Source organism: Mustela nivalis (genome assembly GCF_964662115.1).
Source record: "Mustela nivalis genome assembly, chromosome: 18".
Lineage (NCBI taxonomy): Eukaryota > Metazoa > Chordata > Mammalia > Carnivora > Mustelidae > Mustela > Mustela nivalis.
In genome coordinates this window covers 17371144-17386536 of record NC_139037.1, presented here as the reverse complement: position 1 = coordinate 17386536, position 15393 = coordinate 17371144, and the positions used below count along the sequence as shown (strand labels likewise).

Genomic DNA, 15393 nt, shown 5'->3' with positions numbered 1-15393 from the left:
TACCACCCCCGCTTCCTCCACTGTAAACACACTACTTCTCCTCCCCTTTCCCAAGTTCTTTGGGGAGGGGCGTTCCCCTCTAGGCCAAGGCTATGTTTCTCTCCTGTCCCGGGGGTCAGGCCCCTGTGCCAGGCTGCTGGCCCTGGTGGCCCGAATGGAAGATCAGGCATGTGAGGCCTCGGTCTCAGCTCAGTCCCTGAACCGCCCTTCCCCTCACACTTGTTCTCCTGTATGCAGATAAGGCTACCGCACTACCAGCCGCCTACCGGAGCCCATTGCCGTCTGACCTTGGGAAAGTCACTTCTAGCTCTCTTTGGGCCTGAGGGCCCTCAGAGGAGAGGGAGATCAGCTGCTCTCTGCTTGCAGGAGGCTGGCTGGAGGATAAATAGGCCTGTGATTGGGGCACTGTGTGGCTAATGGGGTCACTTCACGCTGGGGCTGCCCTAGCTTCCTAGACTAGCACTCCAAGAGAAGGGACCCCACCTAGGAGACAGCTGAGGCTTGGTCCGGTCTCAGCATCAAGCTTTAGGCACAATTTCTGTCTGATTTTTCTCACAAAAAAACTGTCTAAGTTAAAATGCCCCCTTTCCTTAGATCCCAACTGGAACAGGGCAGACAGGGTGGCCCTAGTGGACCCTGGGCATCCTGAGCTAGTCAGAGCTTGTGGAAGGACCCTGTGGTAGCCAAATACCAAGTCTTAAGATCCACTTCTCCTGTGGGGTTGGGCTTTACCGCCTTTTCTACCACCAGTGTACTTTCCCTGGGGAAGCCCCTTCTCTGGTGGGGTTAGGTTTATTTCTGGGCTTTGGGGAAGGAGAGGCAGGGTAAAGCTCAGCTGTTAAGAGGGTAGAAAAATAAAAAGAGAGGCTGGAATATGGGAAGTTAGAGGGCCGAGGAAAAGCACTGGGGAGAGGGTCATTCACAGGGGAGCAGGTGGAAAGGGGCTCATGTATATTTCATAACTAAGGATATCTGGCCAAGATCCCAGGTATATCCCAGGTATATGTTGGCCTTCAAATGGTCTCACATTAGCATACCTGAGTGAGACCTGCCCTGGTCTCAGAGTGACCTACACAAGTCTGGGACCAACTGGGAGGGCTCAGTCAGGTCTGAAAGCTCTTCTCATTGTTCTCACCATTCCCACCTTAAATTCAGGACACTTAGATGCCCAAAGCCCTCTATGGGCCGGTGTCTATAATACGTATTCATCCATTCCAGCCACCTAGACTGAAGACTTACTCATAGCTCATCACATTTTGGGGACACATGGTTTTGGGCATGAGAAGGAGTGATGACTAAAGCTGGAGGGGGTGTCACATCTTCCGAAGGCCACAGCAAGACTGGACTTCATGCACGGATGAGTGGGGAATCTTTTAACCCTGCACACTTAGTTCTTTCCAGCTGTCAGTCCTGCTCAGAACCCTTCTGTGGCTCTCCACTGCCCTCTGGATCAAGTCCAAACTCCTCGGGCTAGTGTCTGAGGACAAAGTGCTGACCCTGTCTTCTCAGCACTCTGTGCTGACCTCAGCATCCAACGTTCTTCAGTTGTAGTTGGCCGGTATTGCCTCTGCCCAGCTTGGGAGCTGCTCAAGGGCAGTTCTTGTGGCCGCTATGGCCAGCCTTGGTGTGGGTGTGGGGAGCAGGCACAAAAGAACAATCAGACAAGCTTGTTGAATGGGGTATGTGGCATGGAAAGAAAGAACTTTTCTAAACCCTGACTTTTCCTCCAAGGCTCCTATTTCCCCTAATGTGGAACAAAAAGTGCTGGGCTGGGCTAACCTAAGCTGTACCATCCCATGGCTCAGAGGCCACAGGAGAGCCTTCAACACTGGGGGCTCAGGACCAGGCCTATGAAAGTAATGGCTTCCCCTAAATCTCAGGCTTGACTCACATTCACACAGGAGGGAGAGGAGTATACAGAAACCCACATAGTCCTTGTCCATCAGTCTGGGGTCCTATTTACTGCGGTAGTCCCCTGGCCACCTGGTTGCACAGGGCTCTCAGAAGGCTGGAGGCAGGTCAGATGGCCTCCTGCCATTTACAAGAGCTTTTGAGCTGCCCTGAGGAAGAGCTGATAGGGGAGGTCCTGGCTGAGGAAAAGGGGTAGAGAGACTTCATGTACTGGTGTGTGTGAGTGGGGTGGGCCTGCGTTCCAGCCTGCAGGGCTCTTAGCCATTGCAGTCTTTCTGACAAAGATGATAACACTTTTCCTGCAGTCAGTGCCCACCGTGGCTCCAGTCCTTATCTAGGTTAGAGTTCTCAGTTTCTTCCAGACCAGAAACCTTCCTAAAATGTAATCCCTTCTGAGTGTTCTCCAGCTGCACAGTGGTTGGGATACACAGATGGATTGCACAGATGCATAGATGTATGCATTTGAAGAATGGGTGAATTTTTTAAGCCATCTCTAGCTTCTGTGTGTGGTCCCTTACCAGTGGTGGGACTGATAGCTCCAGAATCTATCTCTTGCATTCCCCCTGGCCTGGCTAGTTGTGTCCCTGGTTTATGGGGCAGAGGGGATAGATAAAGGTCTGTTTTCTCAATCCAGATGACAACCTAGGGAGGTATTTTGGGGAACGGTCTAGGCAGGGGGACCACAACACATCCTGAAATTGCTCATTAGGATATTTAAACCACACAGTGCTGATTACTCCCTCTCTTTGACCCCTGTTATTTTCTTGTGTCCCTAACCTCCCCCTTTGCCAGAATTCTGAATATGTAAGTTGCTTTCAATCCTTTCATGGCTCCCTACTGGTCTCAGGATAAAGTCTAGATACTTTGCAGTGGACTGTAGCTCTCTGCCCATTCATCTGGTCTTACCTTCGGCTTCTGCTGAGTGCCAGTGCTTTTTGATTTCTAAGTTTTTAAAATCTGTTATCTGCCTGGATTATCTTCCTCACCTCTCAATCATCTTTCCAGTTCCTACTTAGTCCTTTGGAGGCCCTGCAACCTCAGGGGATTATGAACCTTCCTGGAGATCCTGGTACATCCCTAATTTCTTTGCACAGTAATTATAGAATTGCTGGTCTCCTTTCCCCCAACCCCTGAAGGGAGACCAATTTATCTCTGCTTCCCTAGGTCCAGCTCAGGTATGTGTACAGAGCACGGGGCAGGAAAGATTTTCTAACCTCAGGGATGAACCTATCCAAGATGAGCATCTCATCTACTCTGGATGTTACCTGTCCTGACCTAAGGCCTAGTTAGGCCCACCCTAGGGCTCCCTAGTAGCTCGGGCTTTCGTCCATATTTTGAGACCTTTCTTTTTTTTTTTTTTTTTTTTTTTAAGATTTTATTTGTTTGACAGAGAGATCACAAGCAGGCAGAGAGGCAGGCAGAAAGAGGGGGAAGCAGGCTCCCTGCTGAGCAGAGAGCCGGATGCGGGGCTGGATCCCAGGACCCTGAGATCATGACCCGAGCTGAAGACAGAAGCTTTTAACCCACTGAGCCACCCAGGCGCCCCATATTTTGAGACCTTTCTATAAAGCATTCCACTTTGTCTTCTTCACCTTATTGTGGGTGAGTGCCTGGGCCCTTGCACCTGCACCCAAGCCTCTGACACCTAGTGCCCTGGGTTCCTACAGCAACTTGCTTCTAGAGATACTGTGCCCTGTGGGGCCTGGAGCTAGGGAAGTAGGTCACTGCCACTTCTCTTAGCTCCCAGTCCACACGGTCTTGAAGGAGCCCTAAGTAAACAAGCGAGATCAGCGTCCCTTGGCACGGCCTCCACCCCAGGCCCAGGAGGAGGCATCCTTGGTCTCACGGGGAGACCAGCCCGCTGGGGAGGGACCGAGAGCGAAAAACAGTTCTTCAGACACGGTGTCACTTCCTCTCCACTAACAACCACCCAGTTTGGGTAGTGGGTCTTCTCGCTTTCACGGATGTGCACCGGGATGCGGAGGTCACCGAGCCCGTGAGTGGTGCGAGTTCACCACCGGTTTTTTGGATCAATTGGCTTCAGCCACGGACCGACCTTGCCCGTGGGGCTTTGCCGAGGCCTCGAATGCGCCGGCTATCCAGAGAGCAGCTGCCAGCTGGTAGGGACAGACAAAGGCACTGCCACCCGGCGTGGGCCCCGCCCCGAAGGGGTGGGTCTGCATTGTTGAGGAGCTGAGACTCAGGACTCCTCCGGCAGCTGCGCAGGTTTCCTCCGACTCCGCCTCAACCTAGCTGAAGGCTCGGCCCAGCCCTGCCATCCCTAGACTCCACCATTAGGGTTGGGGTGGCAGGATGAGTGCGTGAGTGGCGTTCACGTAACCCTCTCGGGCCCCGACACCTTCCTGAAACCTAGCCATCAGAGCAACATTTCGGCCACCGATCACCAAACCCATAACCCCACTCGACGTGAGCTCTGCCCAATAAGGAAAGGGATCTTCGATTGGCGGGTGGATTGGATTGCACTCAAATCCAATTAGAGGGCCCTGGTTTAGAAGTTAAGGAGAGAATAGCAGCCGAACTACAACTCCCAGGAGGTAGTGGGGCTATCCTACGCTCCTTGTGCACGTGACTTCCTTCTCCCGGAGGGGGAATCACGCGGTAGGCCGGTGAGGGGGCGGAGCCTTTGGGCAGCTGTGGCGCCAGTGACCTATGGGCAGCAAGGTGTCTGGGCGCGCAGTAGGGGGCGGGGTTAGGCGTGCTACACTGCGCGGCAGCGCGCTGGCGGAGGCGGCTGTTGGGGGGCGGAGAATATCTGCTAAGGTGGCCGTGGCGGCGTAGGCACCAGCGACAGATTGTGGCGGCGGCTCCTGGTGCGGCTCGGCGCGCGGCCAGCTCTCGAGTTTGGAACGGAACGCTCGGTGTCACGGTCCCCGCCCGGAAACTTTGCCGCGGAACCGCGACCTCCTGGCCCGCGCGGCCCGGCATGAAGCGGCGCTGAAGAGCCGCCGCCTTCGCCGCCTCCGTCGCCGCCGCCGCCAGAGGAGGAGTCGCAAGCACCCTGGGCCACGCCGATGACTACTGCAAACTGTGGCGCCCACGACGAGCTCGACTTCAAACTCGTCTTTGGCGAGGACGGGGCGCCGGCGCCGCCGCCCTCGGGCTCGCGGCCTGCAGGTGGGTGCCGTGCCGGGCGGGACTGGAGAGCGAGCGTCCCTTCCTCTCTTGGTTCGCACGAGCTCGTCCCTTCCCTGTACCTTGGTTGTCCTGGGGTTAGTAACGCCGTGTGTGTATGTTTGTGTGTTTGTGCGTGCGGTGAGTGAAGAGCGGATTTAAGTTGCTGAAGAGGCATGTGGGTCGCAGCGATGTGGAAGTGGCCGCGGGCTTGGCTGGAGGCGAACTAGGGGGGAACTCGACTCCGGGACGCCTGTGGCCAGTGGACGCCTGCGGTTTGGAGGCCGAGGGTCCGGGCCGTTGCCCAAGTGGCGTCTGGTTGTCGCTCTTTTGCCAGCGTGGTGCAGAGAAAAAGCTGTCCCCGTGAAGTGTAAGCGCGCTTGGCTTTTCATCTATCCCAGGTTTTAAACATTTGTTGTTGTTAGAAAGGAGCACATTCTTGAGGTGTAGGAGTTCTCAAAAATTCGTGCACATGTCTGTTTAAATCTACTTCGTTGGGAGAGTAATGCCATCGCGTTAATAACACTTGTGCAAGTTTATGGCCCACATTTAATTTGAAGAGTAATTATAACGGGACTTTTCTGAAAACTGGATTTCTTTTCTTGAGCAAAATGTTTCGGAATATTTAAAAAAAAGAGTGGGGTGCCTTCATAATTCTAGAAAGTTCTGGAAGTCAATTTTTGTTTCAGTCAAAACCTCACCTCAGAAGATGTTTTAGAGATGGTGAATTGGGAAGGTTGGGCACCATAATGCTTGGAGGTCAGACCAATCAGGAAATAGAAACAGGATGGCTGGGGACTTAGAGCTCTCAAGTGACCTGGTTTGGAATACTGTGGTTCATTAAGTTCAGTTTCCCTATTGCATATGCAGGCGAACTTCAAAAGAGAGATGGATAAGACTGATCTCTATTTATCCTTTCTGGGTATTAGTTGAATTACTTCATGATGATATTGATGTTCCACAGACTTTTCTGTAGCATTGCATTGAAATACATATCTGAACGTGAAAGCCTAAGGATTTTTTGGACAGTATTTGTCTTATCAACCCTTTTAGTCTTTATACATTGTCTTTTTTTTTTTTTTAAGGATTTTATTTATTTATTTGACGACAGAGATCACAAGTAGGCAGAGAGGCAGGCAGAGAGAGAGAGAGAGAGGAGGAAGCAGGCCCCCCACAGAGCAGAGAGCCCAATGTGGGGCTTGATCCCAGGACCCCGGCATCATGACCCGAGCGCAAGGCAGAGGCTTTAACCCACTGAGCCACCCAGGCGCCCCTATACATTGTCTTTTTCAACATAGTAAATTACAGTAGTTATTTGTTGCCTGAGTTTATTTCAGTTCCACTGACTGAGCACCTGTTACCTTGAAGATACTGTTAGGTACTTTGTAGTGTTGTGTTGGACACAAAAGAGGGCTGAGGCCCCTCAAGGAGCTTGAGAAATGGGTGGGGGGGGGCATATAATCCAAATAATTATGCCCCTGTGCAGACTGAGTGGTGGTATGTGTTACCACATAGGTAGCAATGGAAAAAGGGGAATTTGTGGAGAGAGTAGCACTGAATTTTGTGTTTAGATTATTGGGATTTAATAAGGTAAAAAACCATTTTAATGAGTATTTTTATTATAAAGAAGATAAACAGTTAATGATCTCTACAGACTTTTATTGAGCACAGACTTGATTAGGGTATGTTATATACCAAATTCATGATCAATAAAGAAGTTTCCTCATGTAAGTAGGAATTGTATGTACATCCAAATATTGGATAACATTTAAGAGCTATGAAAACAGCTTTTTAAGAAATGATTTTTGCCATAAAACCCCCAAAACCATTTTGGTATTAAAATGGATCTAGGAGGAGTTAGGGTTTGAAACTTGACCTATACCTGAAATTCCCAAACTTAAAACTTGAGCAGTTTTATTTGATAAAAAATTCACTTTAAAATATCATGGTAGCTATTTTTTTAAAGCCTCCCCCCCAGTTAAGGTGAAATACATATGACATACTCATTTTAAAGTGAGCAATTCAGTGGTATTTAGTGCATTGACAGTGTTGTGCAACCTCTTCTATCTAGTTCCAAAACATTTTCAACACTGCAGAAGGAAACCCCAAACCTATTTTAAGTAGTTGTTCCTCATTCTCCCTTGTTCCCTCCCACTCCCTGGCCTCCCAGTCCCTAATCTGGGATTTGTTTATGTGGATTTACCAATTCTGGGTATTTCATGTAAATGGAGTCATACAAAAGTGTTTGACTTCTTTCACTTAGCATAGTAGTTCATGGTTCATCCATGTTGTAGAATATATCATTACTTCATTCGTTTTTATGGCTGAATAATATTCTATTGTATACATACCCCAGCTTATCCATTCCTCCATTGATGGACATTTGGACCTTTGGTTATTGTGAATAGTGCTGCTGTGAATACGTAGCAGCTAATTTAAAAATTCTCCTGAGAAGGATGTGTTATATGTTCAAAATTACTTGTTCACAAAATTAGTTTTCATTTTAGTAAGCATAATGATGAGTGTGTAGTTTGAAGATTTTATTTATTTACTTGACAGAGAATGCCAAAGCAGTGTGAGAGGGTGAGGGAGAGGAGAAGCAGGCTCCCTGGGAGCCAGATAGGGGGCTCGATCCCAGGATACAGAGATCATGACCTGAACCGAAGGCTGTCACTTAACCAACTGAGCCACCTAGGTGCTGCTATGTGTGGTAGTTTGAGGGAACAAGTAGATTAACTGACATGCTCTTAGGATGGTAAAATGCAGTAAAATGAGACATGAGAATAAAATTGCTTGGCAGAGGGCATCTGGGTGGCTCAGTTGGTTAAGTGACTGCCTTCAGCTCAGGTCATGATCCTGGAGTCTGGGATCAAGTCCCACATCAGGCTACCTGCTTGGCAGGGAGTCTGCTTCTCCCTCTGACCCTCCCTCTTCTCATGCTCTCTCTCTCTCATTCTCTCTCTCAAATAAATAAAATATAATAAAATAGTTTGGCAAAATTAAGGTCGGTACGGGGTTATATCAGTGTGTTTACATGTTTATGGATTCACTTCCTTACTGGATCGAAGGTTTCATGAAGGCGGGGATAGTGTCTGTATTATGTTCATAGTTGTATGATTGGTGCCTAGCATAGTGCCTTTAACATAAGTGGGCACCCAGTATGTGTTGAATTAATGAATAAATACTGCTTAAGTTTTCAGTCAGTGCTAACTTTTTTTTGTGGTAGAGGAAGTTGCTGAGACTTTTTTCAGTTCTTTGGCTTTTAGTGGCCAGTCCCATCAGACAGCAGATCTTGGTAATTTGGGACTGAAGGTTTTCCATCTCTTTGAGGGTTTGGTTTGTATTACGTGTAAATTTCCATACGGAAGATTTTTGAAAAATATTTGGAGGAAGGGATAATGGATAGGAACTGCGGATAAGTAGAGGAGTTGAATTTAGAGAATGTTCTAAGAGCAAGCTTGTTAAAGTACAAATTAGATGTTTTGATACTTGATAATGTTGGATACATTTATGACAGTTTTTTTTTTTTAAATTTTATTTATTTATTTGACCGAGAGATAGCTAGAGAGGGAACATAAAAGTGGGAGAGGGAGGGGCGCCTGGGTGGCTCAGTGGGTTAAGCCGCTGCCTTCGGCTCAGGTCATGATCTCAGGGTCCTGGGATCGAGTCCCGCATCGGGCTCTCTCCTCAGCAGGGAGCCTGCTTCCTTCTCTCTCTCTCTGCCTACCTCTCAGGGTACTTGTAATTTCTCTCTGTCAAATAAATAAATAAAAAATTAAAAAAAAAAAAAAGTGGGAGAGGGAGAAGCAGGTTTCCTGCTGAGCAAGGTACTTGTCAACCTGGCTCTATCCCAGGATCCTGGGATCATGACCTGAGCCAAAGGCAGATGCTTAATTTTTTTTTATTTTTTTAAATTTATTTTTTATTTTTTATTTTTTTAAAGATTTTATTTATTTATTTGACAGACAGAGATCACAAGCAGGTAGAGAGGCAGGCAGAGAGAGAGAGAGGAGGAAGCAGGCTCCCCGCCGAGCAGAGAGCCCGATGCGGGACTCAATCCCAGGATCCTGAGATCATGACCTGAGCCGAAGGCAGAGGCTTAACCCTCTGAGCCACCCAGGCGCCCCAAAGCAGATGCTTAATGACTGAGCCACCCAGATGACCCTTTGACTGAGTTGAGACCACAAGTAATCAGAGAGGCAGGCAGAGAGAGCGGAGGAAGCAGGCTCCCCACCGAGCAGAGAGCCCGATGGGGGGCTCGATCCCAGGACCCCGAGACCACAGTCTGAGCCGAAGGCAGAAGCTTTAACCCACGTAGCCACCCAGGCGCCCTCCATGACTGAGTTTTTAAGATTATTGCTTAGTGAGGTGTTTTGAGATTTTTCCATTAAAGGAAATTTAAGTCCCTGGAGTCCTTAGCTATGAGGACAGTGCTAGTTTTGATTTTTTTTCAGTTAATAATGAATCAAACTATTCTATTTAAATTTTCTTTTACTTAATACCTTGCTTCAAGATGAAGATAAACTTCAATAGTAAATAGAAAATTTTAAATTGGTTAGTGTTTAATGCATTTCACTAACATTATTTGCCATTATAAAGGGCAGCTTCTGGTGCTATATTTGAAGGTACTGATTGTGTATCTCTAATTTAGTTTGATGTTATAATAATCTTTTCAAATTCAAAGTTTGACTCTCAGGGTTGGTCTGTTCTTAAATATTGACTTTCTAGTCCTCAATGAGAGTCACCGGGAGGAGTGTGTGCCATATACTAACTGCATAGTATCTTTTCTATTGATGCTTTTTAAGAGGGGAGAAATATCTTAGATACAATATGCATTTTTTTGAGAAATTTGCTTTAGGACAAGATATGTGTAATTTTATTGGATATCACTTTAATACACAACTTTTCCTATGTAAATCTGAGGAACTTTTCCTAGATGATTGTCAAAGTCTTTAATTTGTAGTGTTCTTTGTTTAGTGCTTGAAAATTTGATTCATGTGTTTTTTATAATTTAAGATAATTTTCTCACTTTACAGTTTTTATTGATAATTTTTACTTAAAGTTTTTGTTTTATCTGATGTTAAGTGAGATAATATATTTAAACTCTTAGCACAGTTTTTGGTCCAGTAGTGCTCATTAAGTGCTGATAGTTAACATTTCTTAACACACACGCGTGTGCACGCACACACACACTGATAGGTTATTTTTTATTTCCTCTTTTTTCCTAGACCCTTTTCCCTGTGCTAAACTTAGACACTGAAAGTGAGTAGGGACAGGGAGGAGATCCAGTTAATTAAACCTTGCTTAGAGAAATTGGAATACTTGTCTTAGACATTTTTATTTTATCTTCTATTCTTTTCAGTGTTAACTTCCTTTCTCATATTTTTCTAAATAAAAGTACTGAAGGTCACTTGCTTTTATGTTTTTCTACTTTCTGGAATTAAACTGTTACTCAGTATGGTGTGAAGTTGGTTGATTTGCTAACCATACTAAGTATAATTGGATATTTAAATCAGTATGAAAAAAGGGAAGTTGCTTCTATGGTTTCCTGTAGAAATTTAATGGTGTGTTTGTATAGTGCATTAGGTAGTGTATATGAGGAGAGGATTACTGCTGAGCCTTACTTTCATACCATAGGTCAACTTTTTTAGACTTGAATGCAGTGAGAATATGTATTTGGTGATCGAGTCACTGACAAACATTTCAGTTATTTCACTTGGAAGAATAATTTAATATTCTGTCTCTTTGACACTTCCTGATAGGGGTAGGTGCTCCTGGGGATATTAACAGAATTTTGTGATGGATCTATCATATGTAAGAGCATTGCTATACCTGCACTTTCTTAGGTTTTCCTGTTTGCCAATACAAAAGGGACATTTTGGCATATTTTTTAAATTTAGTAGAAGTAATACTGTAGTATTTATATTACATGTTATAAAAATTAAAACTTGGGTGTTATGTACATGGCCAAGCAATTGTGGGTCTTGTAAGACCTGTATCTTCGGCGTTTAAGGGCATTTAAGGTGTTAATTTAAGGTAAATTGTAGGATCAGTTTATCGTATGACTTGCCTTTCCCTGTGACAGCCAGTAAACTTTGCCAGTAATCGTATGTATTTTTAATGAGGGCATATCCCAAGCTCTGCTTTTGAGTTTTGCTCTTTATTTATTTCTTTCAGTAAAGTGTGATCATAAAGACATTTTTGGTAGGAAAATGTGAAATTTGTTTTTCTTTGCAGAATGTAATGAAGTACTGGTACATAAAATGGAAGCCTACTAAGAGAAGATACGCAGTTGTGTTACTGATTGTGAACTTAATGCGTCCTTTACTTTCCTTATTAGTATTGAGTAGTTCGTGATTCAGTATGGTGATGTTTTATTTTAAATAAGAGGTGGGGTTGAGGAAGCCATAAGAAGGTGAAGTTAGTTGCATTACTCGTAAGAGTTAGGAAACCTGAGTAGGTTGAGCCTCATTTGATAGTAAGCTGCAGTTTGACTGCTCACAGCAGTAACATAAATACGAGAGGTGTCGTCTAAAGCTGTCCTGGTGGGTCAGGGGAGTAGACACAGCAGACTTGGCAGTAAGCCTGGCTTCTAAAACAAAATCCAAGTCATCAAATTTGCCCAGGCATGCCATATGAGGTTCAAGTAACACTGGAATTTAAGAGGAGTAAGTTTGTTCATGGAAGCTTTAAGAGAGTCACAAGCAAGAGTAAGCATTTTAACAGCCATAATTTTAACTCAAATATAGTATGGATCTGCATATATTTTAGCATTTCTGGTAATGTTTATATAATTATAATAAAGAGCTCTCACCTGCTTGCCTGAATTCAGTAGACTTTAGAAGAGAGGAACAATTGGGCCTATAAGATTTAAGTAGTATGGTCTCTGAACTTTCTTTCTTTAAATTACTACCTGAAATCTAATAATTGGGACAGTTATCCTTTGTGTAAAGGAACTACATGTCTTCGAAAGCTAGAAAATCTCTGGTACACAGGAGAAGTAATTTTGAAGTCTCCGTTTTCCTACAAAATGTAAAATTTGAATATGTTTTATGTTACAGAACCAGGTGATAGTTTTTGATTTTTTAAAATTTTCAGTGTCTTAAAATAATTTTTATATTTCTAAATTCTATGGTAAAAATTAAAAAAAAATTTTTTTTTAATTTTTTGGGAGAGAGAAAACCAATGATGGGGAGGGGCAAAGAGAGACAGAGGGAGGGAGAAGCAGATTTCCTGTGGAGCCACCTGTGTGATGCGGGGCTCTATCCCAGGATCCGAGATCATGACCTGAGTGGAACGCAGCCCCTTAACCGACTGAGACATACCCTCTGTGGTAAATTTGTATCAGCTTTGCTGTTTATTTTAATTAGAAAAAAGGATTAAATGAGCTTTGAAATTAATATTGAGTAATAACTTTTCACTATTGTATCATATGAAAAAATATTTCTAAAAACATTTTTTCCATGAAGGTAATTAATCATTGGCCAGAACACGTTAATGGGCAATTTGTGAGTTGTACTTAAATATAAATATTTTTCAGTAGTGTTTTTAAAAAGTTGTTAAATTAAAAATGACAGGAAAAAAATGATATTCAAAAGTTGTTGAAGCTAAGTGCATCTGGCTGGCTCCCTTGAAGAGCATATGACTCTTGATCTTGGGGCTGTGAGTTCGAGCCTTACCTTGGGTGTAGAGATTACTGAAATAAACAAACAAACTTAAAAAAAAAATTGTTGGGGCTGCTTGGGTGGTTCACTGGTTAAGCGTCTGCCTTTGGCTCATGTACATTATATGACAATCATATAATAGCTCCTGTAATGGTCTCAGGGTCCTGGATTGAGCAGAACCCAACTCCCCTCCCCAGCAGGGAGTTTTCCCTCTGCCCCTCTCCCTACCCTGCTCGTGCGCCTACATGCTCACCTTCTCTCTAATAAATACATAAAATCTTTTAAAAAATTGTTGATGCTGATGTTAGCTAAATGGGAATTTACTGTATGTTTTAAAATTTCCATAATAGAAAGTTTTAAAAAATGACATTGAGAAACTCTTCAAGTTCCTTAAGGTGTTAGATTAGGATAGGAAAAATGTTATTTTTGTTTTGTTTTGTTTTGTTTTCAATTTGAGAGAGAGTGAGAGAGAGTGTGCATGTGAGCACACAAGCAGGGGGGTGGGAGAAGCAGACTCGACTGAGCAGGGAGCCCGACGTGGGACTCCATTCCAGGACCCTACAATCATGACCTGAGCCAAAGGCAGATGTTATAACTAACAGAGCCACCCAGGTGTCCCAGAAAAATGTTTAAAAATAGCACTCTGAGGGGGCGCCTGGGTGGCTCAGTGGGTTAAAGCCTCTGCCTTCGGCTCAGGTCATGATCCCAGACTCCTGGGATGGAGCCCCACGTCGGGCTCTCTGCTCCGCAGGGAGCCTGCTTCCTCCTCTATCTCTGCCTGCCTCTCTGCCTTCTTGTGATCTCTGTCTGTCAAATAAATAAATAAAATCTTAAAAAAAAAAAATAGCACTCTGAGGAGCGCCTTGGTGGTTTAGTTAAGTGTCCAGAGCTCAGGTCTGGATCTGGGGTCCTGAGTTCAAGCCCTGTTATTAGGCTCCTTGCGAGGCTACTTAGAACAACAACAAAATAAAATAGCATTATGAAGTTAATAGGATTTGCTGTTGCATGTAATTAAAAAAAAAAAAAAACTGGTTTAGCTGGGCACCTGGTAGGTTCAGTTAGTGATCTCCCTTCTGGGATCAGGCTCAGAGCTCAGCAGGGAGTCTGCTTCTCTCCTTCTGCCCCTCTTTCCTGCATGCTCAGGCACTCTATCTCAAATAAGTAAATAAAAACCTTTTAAAAAATAAACAAAAACTGGTTTAGCAAATAAACAGAATATAAAAATCAGCTGTGATATGTCTGATTTACAAAACCTATTTCTCTCTTTAATTAGTATTAGTAGTGGTACGGTGAGATGAGTTAGTGCACAGAAATAAACAGTGAACTGATCTTTTGGTGTGCTTTCAAGTAGATATTTTTTAGGAATAAGCATTGGATTCTTGGTTCCAGCTCAGGTCGTGATCTCATGGGTGTGATCAAACGCTGGAGGCCTGGAGGTGTGAACCAGACGCAGCTCAGGGGGGGTCTGCTGGAAGATTCTCTCCCTCTACCCATCTCCCCACTCACACTCTCTCAAATAAATAAATAAAAATATTTTTAAAGTAATTATAAAAAATTAAAAAAAATTTTTAAAAAGATTTTATCCACTTAATTAAAAAGTACACAGAGGGTGGAGCCTGAGGTGGGTCTTGGCCCATGATTCCAAGACCCATGACCCCAGTGGAAATGAAGAGTTGGAGGCCCAATCAACAAGCCACACAGGTGCCCTGGTATTTCTTAATTTTTAAAATGTTTTCCAATATTTTAGGGGTTAGAAAAATTCACTTATTGTTTAGTAATTTAGGGACTTGATGATATTATTATTATTATTATTATTTATTATTACTTTGTTTTTTTAATCGAGGCTCAGCACCCAAGACAGAGCTTGAACTCACGATTCTGAGGTTGAGACCTGAGCCGAGATCACTCATCAGTCACTTAACTGACTGAGCCACCCAGGCTCCCTAGGCTTGAAATTATTTTTGCAAATATTAATGTTCTATTTTGCTTATATCCATCAGTCTAATATTTATTAAATATTATCAGTTCTCTTGAACTTTTTAGATTTATGATGAAATGAAACTAGAGAAGTTATTCTTTTTTTTTCCCTATTGATTTATTTATTTATTTGACAGACTTGCAAGAGAGGGAACACAAGCAGGGCGAGTAGGAGAGGGAGAAGCAGGCTTCCCACTGAGCAGGAAGCCTGATGTGGGGCTCAATCCCAGGACCCTGGGGTCATGCCCTGAGCCGAAGGCAGATGCTTACCAACTGAGCTACCCAGGTGCCCCAGAATTTGATCTTAGTTTTAAGACTAGTTTTTTTTTTAAGATTTTATTTACTTGTTTGAGAGAGAGAGAGAGAGATTGAGAGAGCCAGTGGGAGGAGGGGGGGCAGAGAGAGAAGCAGACTCCCAGTGGAGCAGGGAGCCCAATGTGGGACTTGATCCCAGGACCCTAGCCGAAGGCAGTCGCTTAACTGACTGAGCCACTCAGATATACCCTCTTTGTTTTTTAAAGTAGGCTCTGTACTCAGTGTGGAGCCCACCTGGGTCTTGAATTCAGGATTCTGAACTGAGATCAAGAGTCACAGATTTGGGTGCCTGGGTAGCTCAGTGGATTAAGCTGCTGCCTTCAGCTCAGGTCATGATCTCAGGGTCCTGGGATCGAGTCCCACGTCGGGCTCTGTGCTCAGCAGGGAGCCTGCT

The 15393-nt window shown here is 44.5% G+C and overlaps 1 protein-coding gene across 1 annotated transcript in view; it reads left to right on the top strand.

Moving 5' to 3' along the window:
• The first annotated feature begins 4388 nt into the window (after positions 1 to 4388).
• The window catches only part of NFATC3 (nuclear factor of activated T cells 3), a 134869-nt gene continuing 123864 nt past the window's right edge, over positions 4389 to 15393 (top strand). Inside the window, 1 exon segment of the mRNA XM_082711664.1 lies at positions 4389 to 5046. Coding sequence (XP_082567790.1) covers positions 4944 to 5046 — 103 coding nt within the window. The 5' untranslated portion in view covers positions 4389 to 4943.